This window comes from Ambystoma mexicanum, chromosome 11 (genome assembly GCF_040938575.1).
Source record: "Ambystoma mexicanum isolate Mex_15411 chromosome 11, UKY_AmexF1_1, whole genome shotgun sequence".
Lineage (NCBI taxonomy): Eukaryota > Metazoa > Chordata > Amphibia > Caudata > Ambystomatidae > Ambystoma > Ambystoma mexicanum.
Window position 1 is genome coordinate 758,311,650 of NC_090934.1, and position 12,472 is coordinate 758,324,121.

At 42.1% G+C, this 12,472-nt stretch overlaps 1 protein-coding gene across 4 annotated transcripts in view; it reads left to right on the forward strand.

Moving 5' to 3' along the window:
* Window positions 1–225: 225 nt before the first annotated feature.
* Window positions 226–12,472, forward strand: part of SBF2 (SET binding factor 2) — a 2,983,421-nt gene continuing 2,971,174 nt past the window's right edge. For all 4 annotated transcript variants that reach the window (XM_069623660.1, XM_069623661.1, XM_069623662.1 and 1 more), the window contains exon 1: window positions 226–372. In XM_069623660.1, the coding sequence (XP_069479761.1) occupies window positions 318–372 (55 nt within the window). In that variant the 5' untranslated portion in view covers window positions 226–317. The remainder of the gene's footprint in view (window positions 373–12,472) is intronic.

Consider the following 12,472-nt stretch of genomic DNA (forward strand, 5'->3'; position numbering starts at 1 on the left):
TAAGAGCAGGGTGCTCGATTGCAGTCCCGAGAGCCCCAGTATCTGCTGTGTTGAGTCTACAATCTCCAGAAGCAGCCCTGGGGTAGTAGGATCAGATGATGATCAGCATCCTCTGCTGGACAGGCGCTCGGCTCAGCCATGTGAGCAGCCGTCGGTCTCGCGTGTGTGTTTGTAAACGCGCCCCGCCCTCACCCAACCCGAGGTCGCGGCTTTGTTGCGCATGCGCCGTGCGCCTCTGGTGTCAAACATGGCTGAGTTTACGCCTCTGGGCGGACAATACTGATGATTCCAGGGAGCTGCAGCCCACCCTGCGAACCATGGCCCGTCTAGCGGATTACTTCGTAGTGGTGGGCTTTGACCCCGACAAGACAGGTACCAAGAGCTGCACCGACGGGGCCAAGAGGGTGGGGTTCATAGGGCACCACAGCATGCACCGTTGTTCAGAGGGGGTTCAAATTGCAATTTGGGTCCCGAACAGGCTGGCCCACTACCGATAGGGCAGGGATGGCCCTTGGTTCCTAATACCAGGTTTGGTAATGCCCTCGGACCATTTGTAGCGGCTGCTGTGATTTTGGGCAAGTTTGCCACGGATAGGGCATGTCACATCCTGAGTGACGTAGCGGGACCCCAAACCCGGGAAAGCGGATGCTGTGTGCCAGCAGCGGCTTATGGCACTGAAAAGGACTGCACACCACAACCAGAGTAACCCCTGACATGACACCAGCCGATCCCTGCCAGGCAATTTCCAACCCCGCCTCCTGGCAAGACATTCTCTCGTTATTGCACACCTACCTGCAATGTGTCGCTTGTTGCCCCGCCCCTCGGTGACCCCCGCGGTGTCATCAGCTGCATCCTGCGATGACATTCGTTTGTTGCGAGAGTTACTGTCACGATTGTCATTTAGCAAGGCATGTGTTCGCCTATGACATACAGACCCTTTTTATGTGACATCCCCTCAGCTCCACGCAGCCATGGTGCATAGCTACCCTCCGCTTGTCATCCACCGAGAGGGCATTCAGTATCATGTGGCAGGACTCGCCTTGTGTTGCCACAGTCTTCCTTTGGCAACGTATCGCCAGATAAGTATGACACTCGCCTCTAGGATGGCATTTGTTCCGATCTGGCATTAAGTCGTAGGATGATTTTTCTCGGCTCTGAAGGCTTCCCCTGCGTGGGATGTATACCCCCGCCCCCACTAATACTTATGCATGGTGCACTTTTCAGAATGGCATGGCTAGGGTAACATGTCTTTGAGGCACCACTTCCCAGTGCAGAAATTTGTTTACACATCATTGGTATCGGGTGCTAAAGTCCACATTGCTCAAGACAATGTAACAGGACTACAATTAGCAGAGTGCATTATTTGTTAAGTGAAAGCCAAGGACTGGAAACAAAGTTTTCTTGTCACCCTTGGCATGACATCCTTTGCCATTCACTGGGTTCTTGTGTAACACACTACATGGCATTGTAGCCTCTCCTTAATAAACTTCATTGCCCCCTACCATTGTACTTTGCGGCCTCGTCCCTCCCCAGATTTCTGTTTGGAGCATCCTTCCATAACTTTCTCCATTGGCCTACCATTCCTATTGTTCCACCTGCCATGTTATTCCATTCCCGCTGGAATTATATTTTCAGTGGAATTGCGTTTGCTTTCTTCTACCATGCTGGCATAACGCTTTCCACAGGAAGCCATTTAGTGCACTCCGATTGGCTGATACATTAATAGGACTCTGCCTCAGAATTCACTGCCCCGAGCATGGCGCTCGTTACTTTTATTTATTGGTGTTTTTTTTATACCATTGTACAAGCAAAGTGCACTGCTTCAAAGTGCAAAGGAGGGGAGAGGGGTAACAAGTAAACGTGAAAGGAAATAATAATGGTCACAAAACACATTTCCCGGTGCATTGTGCCGTGCTGTAGTTAACCAATGAAGAGTGTTCTTGTATACCAGCAGAGAGGGTTGCAGACATAGGAGTCTGTGCCAAGAAGCGCGTACTTCTAGTCATATGACAGGTTCACGTTGGTGAGGAATGTTTTTAAAGGGGATCGTCCTGAATTTGCATTTGTTGCCCCTTGGCACAAGACACAATGGGAATATGATGTTTTTACTTTTGACCCATTCTTGTCCACTTCGCAGAAGGTAAGACATGTATACAGTTGGAATGTAATCCAAGTTGAAACTTAAATTCATAAAATAAGCCCCTCTATTTGGAAGAATTTGGCACGAGACATGTTGATGGGGATGAAGAAGGTACATGTATGTCACCAATATTTGTACACTCAGTTGACGAAAAATGTAATTTCTGATGACTAACTCTTAGAGCCTTTGGGTACTTCAAAAATATTGATCTAGCCCAGCGTATTTTAACTCAACTTTAATGCGTGAATATGGTTGGCACGTAATAACGTAAAGTGTGAATTTGGTACTGTTTCAGAAAGTGGCATATAAGGGAAATATCAACTTGTGGTAGTTTTTTTTGCTTTTTTAAAACCTCTTTCTGAATGTGGGGCATCATCAAGTCGATTTCCAAACACTTTCACTATTAACCTCCAAAAATGATAGAAAACTTCGAATTGTGAGCAGTACAATCATAGTAAGAGTTTGCATTAGCCGTCCTGTAAGAGAGTTACTTTTAAAATGTTAGATCTTAGACACAAAATGATAATGCATATTTAAGAATTGGGTTGTTTTTCTACCAGCTTCTGCCCAAGTTGTGATCAGCACCCTAAGGGCTCACTCACTTCTCCAGGACGTACAGTAGTTGTTGTACCTTTTTTGGTGCTTATTTTTAGCTTGAAATTACATTTCCTCGACTTCTACTTTGACCATGACATTCTTCTTTCTCATGACATTTATTTTTTATTGAAATGGGGTGTAACATTTTAACTAAAATAGAATGTTCCTTACTACTGTTTTATTTTCTGCATATTTTTTACGAACCAAAACTATCTTCATAAAACACAATTTTTTTTAAGCCTTTTTTTCTTTTCTAAATTGTTCTGTTACATAAATTGATTTCAACCCTTGAAATGGGAAGTGCCATCAGTGGGTAAGAGGAAGCGTAGTCTGCATCTCCATTTGAGCAGCATACATGAAAAGTGAAAGATTTCATTAAAAAAAATGTCCGCCATCAATTGCACATTAGTAATCCTGCCCCAGCAGTAGTAGTGATGCTAATAGTAATGGTATTCCCCCTTTAAGAAACCCAATTTCTAATTAAGAATTTCACACCGATTGTTTGTAGGCCCTCCAATCACTACTATGTGGAGGAGACGTTGTTCTTGATGTGCCTGGACGGTGGAGAAAAGGTCTCCTTTGTTCTAAATTGAAAGCAGAGTTTCTTGGGGCACACAAGGAGATTTTGTTGCAGAGGTACAGGGCCTGCGTACGTTTGATAGTTGAATGTTAGTCACTGGACTTTTAAATTAATCTTTTCCTTAATTTTATTCCAGCCTTGGGTGGCTTGTCCATTAAGAGTGAAGGGGTGCCGACCCACCACCTTTCAACGGATGAGCAATTTTAAACCATGCGACCACACGTTGCCCCGTCAGCTGCAGCAAGCTACTGATGTGGGGGTGGGGGGGGAAGGGGTGCTCTTCGGCTTGCTTTAACTGTCACATGGAAACCTGTTTTCCCTTTGGCAGTCTCAGCTCCCCAGCTCAAATACACAGTGGGACATGCAAGCCTTGGGTGCTTTGCTTCACCTGCCTTACATGCCCATTGTGGACACAGCCTGGGGAACTGAAGACCGAACTTTGTGCATGGGTCGCTCATGTACCTACCTGCACTTTTGGTCTCCCAGGACACATGATGGAGGTGCTCAGGTTCTACCACACATGTGCAGGAACCAGGAAGCTCCCCCTGCTTCCTGTCGTATGAGAGCCAGAGGGCATTAGGTGCAGGTCATGGGCCTCATCACAGGTGGGGCAGAGTGGCAAAAATGTGGCGGCAACGCTATTACCACCGCATTACCGCTCGCCCAATCCTGAGTTTGGGCGGAAAACTAGAGATTTACCTCCAGCTTTAAGCTAGAGGTAAATATCCAGCTTTCCCTCCATTTTAGGTGCTATTACCGCCAGCGGTAATAGCACCGAAAAGCCCCATAGAGTCTGATGGACTCTTAACAAAATAGAGAATTACAGCCTTACCAAAACTTGGAATCTGGTGCCAATAGCGCAGGACCAAGTTGTGGTAACTCTATTTGCGTTGGCGGTATCCCAGCGCAGTTACCACCGGGATACCGCCAAGGCTTTGATGAGGCCCCATGTCTGCAGTTCAGACCAGGGCTTCAGGTAAGAAAAATAAAATGTGTTTATGCTTGCATGCAAGGGTTTGTGTCTGTAAGTGCTCCTGTTAATGAGAGAGTGTATGCTGCATGATGGTTGTATGGAACAGTGTGTGCAAGGGAGAGGGCCTTTCATTGAGGTGGAGGGGATTGGAATGTGGTCATTTGTGCAGAGGCAGCCAGGATGTGTTTTTTTGCTGTGACAGCTTTTACATTTCTTTTTTTTATTGAGCATCAAGGTAAAGCCAGCATGAGTGACCTCAAGTGGCTATACTGGCCTACATTGGCAGAGCCAGTCTGGACATGATTTATTTCTGTGCCATGGCATCTTTCGTTTGCAAAGCCAACAAGAGTATGTTCTTGCGTGGGTTTCTGCCATATATTGACAGAGACAACATGGGCCTGTTTTCCTGTAGTATCCTTACTGGCATTATGGGCAAAGCAAACGTATATGTTCTTATATGGGAATATTGGCATATATTGATTGTCAGGTTGAACATGTATGCATATCCGACATGAAATGTTCTTTATGATGGCATATTGTAGGGAAAAGCCTAATGAAAATGTTTTGGAAAATACTCCTGTGGACTGTTGGTTACTTGAATCTATTGGATTTGTTTCGTGTTTCCCCACAAAACCGATTGCAAACTGGCTTCTTCACGAATTTCTCAGAAAGTGTGCTCTAAAATGCACAATGTTAACCACTTATTTTTGAAAATGTTCTCAGTAAGACCCCACCCCATTATCCCCGAATACCCCTTGCTTGGTTCGGGCTCCCTCGCTATGCTTGGTCTTTCCTGCATATTTGTGGGAACCCTTTATGCCCCCCAGTTAAAAAAAAATAATTATAATCACCTGCCACCACTGATGCCAGCTAGGTCTTCTTAAAATTGAACTATGTTTAATTCATTTGTTGATGGTCAAACCATGTGGCCTGAATGAGTTTGGGACTTTCTAGTCATTCAGGTCATTGTTTTAGTAGCCCGAGTAATTGAGCTTCGCATTAATTAGTCTGATGCCTTCTGTGGATTGCAGGACTGAGAAGAGGTCAGAGGGCTGTTGAACACTTTTATTTGAAGAGAGCTCTTCGAGTATGCTTATTAACCTAGGAGTTAATGCACAGGGCACTTTCTATGCCCACTCAGACAATGTTTATATGCTTCAAGCTTCACATATGTGAATGGGCAACAGAAGAAGTAGGATTGGGTATATGGCATGTGCAAACGCCCATCATGTGTCAACGAGACAGTAGCATGGCCGTTCCTTCTCACTCGTTTTATCTGAGGTCGAAGGCCTAATAACATCATTTTAAGGCATGCTCTGCTGACTAATAGGATTTTCACTAAATGAGAGGACGAAACCCATTATACACCTTTCTCATAAATGTGTAAATCTGTTGAGAATTGGCTGTTTAATTGAATGTTTGAAGTTGGCAACCATGTTTCTGTCAGAGCACAATTTTACCCATTCCTAAATTGTGTTGGTGCTTAGTTATTGGCAAATTACTGTCCATGCCCCAGGAGAAGTACCCAAAGTCTTGTCCTTGGGCTATAAGTATTGTGAAAACTTGGAAGTATTGCACGGAGCATGAGAGTAGCCAATGAAGGGTTTGAAATTGCTGGGAGCTATTAACCTCCTGTTTATAGCCTAGTAGAGGCTGGTAGACTTGACACTCAACAGTCACTAGGTCAGAACATTAACTCTGTGTTTGGCAATGTGTATGAATGAGTATTACGACACATCTATAAGACTATTAATCCTTAATGGGTCATGTATAATGGTCAACAAGCTATATTGTGCATCTTCTATGGGAGGTACATTTGTGGCACACTAAGTAATTGCTCATGGTTCCCAAGAGTTAAACTCTTGCTTACTGGGTGTTGTGGATAACCAGAAGCTGCCCTTTTCTTTGATCCACCTCTTCCCACTTATCTCACTTCCTTTGGCCAACCCTTCCCGTCCTCTTTCGCTCCCCATGTACCCTGAAGAATACTTTTTGCACTCGATTATTTGCAGAACCTTCTCCTGGGAATACATAGTTACCGCTTTTATTTTTAATCCCTGCAGTGGCCTGTTAGTATTATCCAAGGGAACTGTTAACAAGAGTAATGTGTTGGCATCATAGCTTTAAATCATGCAACGTACCCAGTAGTCGCAGGTCAAGGCTGCAGGCTGTGCTGTGAAGGGAATGTAAATATGTGTTTTCAGTTTGGAGAAGTTGTATTGAAGCTCCTGGCCTCTTATTTATGAAGTGTATCCATGCTGATTAGATTATGGCAATTGTGGAGCCATCTATGAGCTTTGCATGGTGGGAGGACAGTTAGTTATGCCTGTGTTGCTAAACACAAATGTTACATTTCATAGGTTTTAAGGTTTTACATTGTAACAGTATAATCCCCTCAACTAAAATAGTTTTCACATTTATGCATATGTAAATCTATAATGTGCCTCTGCCTGTTCGGCATAGGTATTTCCTGGGTACAGTGATCCTGCGGCAGCACCCTCAGTTCACTGGGGCATGGCCTAAGGACATCTCTCATACATGTTTGTGCCCTAAATACCTATCCTTTTTGTCTGTCTGCTCACCTATCAGTGGGGTGATATGAAATGTCATTAGTGATGAATACGTTTATACTGTCATGTGTGAGACATCATAAATTGTGCACGACGGGGTGTACGTTATGGCTGCTTTCTTGCTAACCGTAACTGGCAATTTTAAGTGGTTTTTAGGTCCTGCATTGTAACATAGCGCCTCATTGAATAAAGCATTTTACCTTGCATTTAAAAGGTATTTCTTACAGATTATGATTAACAATAACTTTTGATTCTGACTTGAAAGGGGCAAATTTCGGTCAAATATGGCTTGATCTTCGGCATGCCTTGCCTTTTTTGTACGCCCATTTCAATTCACTTCCCAGCACAAAAATGCTGCTATGGACCTGGACACATGTTTTTTATTCTCACTTCGGTCAAAGACCTTCATGAATTTAGCTTGAAATTTGGTTCTGCAGATCCAAAAGATATATATTTCTTTTTTGTTTTTAAGCCCCCCGACCCCTTTGTTTTATGACATTTTTAAAAAGCTATTCAGATTGCCATGAACCCAAGCAAAATGTACGAGTAAAACCACATGCACAATTCTGCTCCAGGTTTTGTTTAAAATGTGCCCTGCAGGTTTTGCTTTGACAACAAAAATTTCATTTTTGGGACTTTCAATGAGATTTTATTTATTTGGTGTTCCCTTTGTAGCTGTGTCCCCCACCTGGAGGTAACTTCACAACACTTTCTAACATAAATGTAGGATGGGTTGAGATTTTTTCATGAAATGTTCATGCCCTTTTGTCAACGAATGTCGAGTAAAAGCCTCCCAAAATCGACATTTTAACATTTTACTGAATTGCAAGTACAGAGGCGTTATTGCTGCCTCTGTAATATGGCTGGGTGAACTACCACCTAGCCTTGCGTAAACCATACGCACCCCCCTGTATGCAGTGATTAACTAGCCAATAATGGAACTCAAACCTATTGAAAAAGATTCCGAAATGCAGGCAGCAGAGGCAGCAGCATAAACCTGCAGCTCCTGGCCCTCTTCTTGTATTGATGATTAGAAATAATGAACTCTAAGAAAAAGATTGACATCGCTGATAATCCAATTCCTAAGAAGCCCAAGCCAACAGCAGAGATGTATGAGGACCCTAGCGCGCAGGACATTTATTCTTTACTTCTGAAGGTGGCCCAGGACCTAGGAGATGTAAAATCATCCATGGAAAACCTGTCTCTTAAAGTCACCCCGATAGAAAGTAGAGTCTCTGTCTTGGAAAATGGTTCAGCTTCAATGTCCTCAGAAATTTCTGGGAGTTACAGAGCATACAGGAATTTGAGAACGGATTTTCAGAAAGGAAAGGAGAGAAGCATGGAGATGGATCTGAAAATCAGAATAACCTGAGGATTGTGGGCGTGGAAGAAAGGGCAGAGGAGGATCTGCTTCAAGTGGTGATTGAGATATTAAAGTCCTCATTTAACTATGAACAAATTGCTCCTACTGATATTGACAACATTTACAAAGTGGGAAAGAAAATGGGGCATAAAGCCAGGCAAATCTTGGTCTCACCCATGAACCAAGGAGGATATTTTGAGAGTGGCAAGAACCAAGGACTCTGCTTACTTCCGGGAAAATCGGATTTTGGTATACCCAGACTATCCAAAAGAAGTTTTCATGGTTAGGAAGTCCTTCAAAGAAGCAAATGACTTGGCAAGGTCCATGGAGGTGAGAACCTTTCTGAATAGATTCAACTTGCTAACATTGGTATTTCCAGATGGAGTACCTCTACTCCTAGTGAGGCTATGAAATGGCTGGGAATATTTAAAAACAATACTTCAACAATGGACCAATAGGTAAGAAAGTATTTGCCCACCATGTTTTTATTTACCATTTATTCATTAAATCTGAATACATGGATTAAAATGGCGCTGCATCTAAATTGCTGTTAACAGCATTATTTTCAAAGAATGCACATTACCCCATTGTCATAACTTGACTCCGGAAGAGATTAGAGAAGTGGACCTGCATACGTGGCCTTGCACACACTGAATCAGCTGACCGGGATGAAAGTGATTACGTCCGTAGAAGCGGCTGATCAGCGGTCGCTTCAAAAGAGTCTGCGGATGGAACTGCCAATCTCATATCGGGTGACATTCATGTGTGCGATGTGGCTTGTCTTTGCGTGCGACGTTTGGAGCTGCAGTGATTTGCCACATCATTAAGTTGCTTTGATCAGGTCAGTCAACTGGAGACATCAGACCTGTTATAGGGATATATCTGTTATAGCGATCCAGGCCCACGGAAATGTTGTTGCTGAAGTTGATGTGCTGGTTGCTGCTGATCTGTGGCTATGGGGTAAGAGATCCGGCAATAGGACAAGCTGTGTGACGTAACCATCCGGGTAAAGGCATCTTATAGATGGTTGGGGTGTGTACCTGCAAATAAATTCTAAGACCTCTAAGGCACAACTTACGTCTTCGAGAACTAATGCGAATGGAGGTAGATCCCAGGGGATTATGGTCTGCAAGGGGAACGGAATAGAATTTAGCTCAGGTTGCCGGCGCAGACATCTACGTACTGAAAGGAGGCTCATGTTATGTGGAAATCAATTGAGATGAATAAATTGAAGGACGAAGAAGGTTGAGTGGGAGTGATGCAGTTGAGGGCTTGGATCTGAGGCACGACTATACAAATCGCGGCACTTCGCCGTACGCACTACATTACCTGCCAAAGTGGAGACCATATGACTGGTTGAAACTAAATTTTGACATACTTGATGTGCAGTTTTGTTGCATATCTACTCACTATCCTTGTGAGTCTGCACTCGCCTCATAAAGATTGACTTGTATTTTGTAACACCTATCAGATCAGTGACCTTTATTTTTGTACTAAGTCATGGTAATATAATATACAGAGGAGATTTGGAGTTTGTTGAAAGGTGTATTTTAATTTGAAGGTGACTGGTCAATTGGAGGTTAAAGGTTGAAACATCACTATTTGTATATATTTGTCCACCAAAATTAAGAATTAATGGAGGGGATTAAATGGAAGATTTAAATATCCTGCTTGGGAACTGTATTGGGGGGTTTAGGATAGCTCAATATGTTTTCAAATGGAATTTGATGTCAGGTGTGTCATCTTGAGTTGCATTTTCGGCCCCCTTCGTGCCTGTCATGCTGTATGCTGGCTTGGCTGCAGTAGTTGGACATGATCAGCATTATTTATATTTTTATATAATAACTGCATCCCCTCCCCTTTTTCCTACATGCATCTTTGCAGCAATGAAAGTGGGGGACACAAAAAACACGGTTTTCATAGATGCAAGTTAATCCGAAACTGCTCACCTGAATGGAATGTTGTTTGTAGGTAGGAACTGTGTTTTTTACATGTACTACCTGTCTTTAATTGTAGTTTTGTGTGAATCTATGCGGTACATATGCACATACGTCTACATCATTTACAAAGGTTAGCATAATGCATTCCTAGCAGCCTCCTGCATAATGTGCAAAGGCCTTTTATTATTGTTAGTACGGGTAATGTGTATCAACATAATTGTACCAAGCTAGAGTATTAGAATAAATGGAGAGATTTGGTGTCTGTTGAAAGGCATATTTATTTGAAATGCAAACTGGCTAATGGGTGCTTTCAGGTTGAAACATCACTATTGGTTTATATGTATCCGTCAAATGTAAGAATTAAGGGGAGGATTTTATGAAGGATGGTCATTTGTGGATCTGTATTGGGGTTTGGGAAGTCTCGATATACTTTAATTTGTAATTTGATGTCAGGTCAATTACCAGGTTAATTAGGATGAACAAGTGTGATGAGGATAAGATAGTAATCAAATATAAAGTGTTTTTACCGTAGTTAAGTATGTATAGTACAAGAAAGGATTATTACTAAATAAAAGGGATTTAGTGGAGCATAGGGTCAATACCGTTTGTTAAAACATACTGGAGTTCCACAGGAGAGGCTGTTGATTTTATTTTTGTATGAATGTCTGATATTAATGTTTATGGTGTACAATAAATATTGGGAAATAAACAGCTGAGAAGTTGACGAGACGGGGAGAAAAGGTATGGGTATTTCAATTTGTATTATTCTTGGGTTATAATTTCAAGAATAGTGCTGTTGGTATACTTTTATATTAAAGGGGCTTGTTGATGGCATTTGGATGCAGTGCTGGTGATGTAATGGGGTAATCTGGTAGACTAAAGTTGAAAACATGGGGGCTAGATGGACACTGGCTAATTCAGTAGATAAAGAAGGTCAAATACATAATGATACTTGGGGTTATGGAGTCCATTATTATTATTTTTAGGAACACCAATTATTAAAACATATAATATAAGTTATTAAAGGTTGCTGGGGATTAAAATTTAGGGAGAGGTGTCCAGGGCTGGACAGTTAAAATGTGTTACATTAGTTTCGTTTTTGCGTTACTTTTTGTGTTTTGCATCCATTTCAGAGCTTGCGGGTTGGAGTTCACATTTGAATATTACTTTTACAGAATAGTCTGTTAACAACTACAGGTTAGATAAGGAATTAAAAATGGATGGTGAACTACGTGTGGTCACATGGAACATAAATGGATTGAGCAACATTAAAAAAATGAAAGACCATAATGACATATTTAAATGATTTTAAGAAGTGATGTTGGTTTCATTCAGGAGACGCACCTCTTACATGGGGAACTTGAAAATTTGAAAAAAGGTTGAATTGTCAGGATGTATGGTTCGTCATTCAATACAAGATCGCGAGGGGTAGCAATATTGATTTAGGAAGAATGCTCCAATTAAAGTTTTGAAAGAAGTGAGTGACAGTGATGGAAGAATGATTGCATTATTGGTTAACATTCATGGTACAGAGGTGATTTTTTTGCAATGTCTATGCTCCATCAGTTGATAATGGACATTTTTTTCAGACAGTTGCTCAATCTATACAGAATCTGAACTGCCGAAATATTATATTAGGAGGAGATTTCAACACCAGTTTTGGATCAAGGTTTAGACGGAAGTATTACGAGGCAAAGCAAACAGTTAGATGCACAATTGATATCTCTGAGGGATCTTCTAGAGGAACACAACTTGAATGATGTCTGGAGGTCAGAGAACCAATTGAGCAGGGAGTACAGTTTTTACTCTGGGGCGCATGCAGTCTACTCTAGGCTAGATATGCTGTTTACAAGTGGGAGAATGACTGAAAGTTACGTAGCAAGTGAAATTGGAAATATTTTGCTGACTGACCACGCACACGTAATAATACGTTTTGAAGATTGACTCAGCCTTGAGAAAGCAGTTTACTTGGCGGTTAAATACCATATTGTTAGAAAATAAGGAAACAATTAAACCTTTAGCTGAATCGGAATGTTTTGTGGAGGGAAATTGCACTGGGGAGGTAGGGGCAGATGTGGTGTGGGAGGCAATTAAGTGCTTGATGAGTGGTATTCTGATTGGCATGGCAAGTGGGCAGAGAAAGAAATTTGAACGGAAACAACAGGATCTATAGTCAAAAATGTAAGATATTTCACAGAAGTTGATGTTGGGCTCTGCATATAATGGTTTGGTTCCAGAACTATTGAGGTTAAAAAAGGAATAAAAAACTCTATTGACTGTACGTATGGAGAAGACATATTTCAATCAAA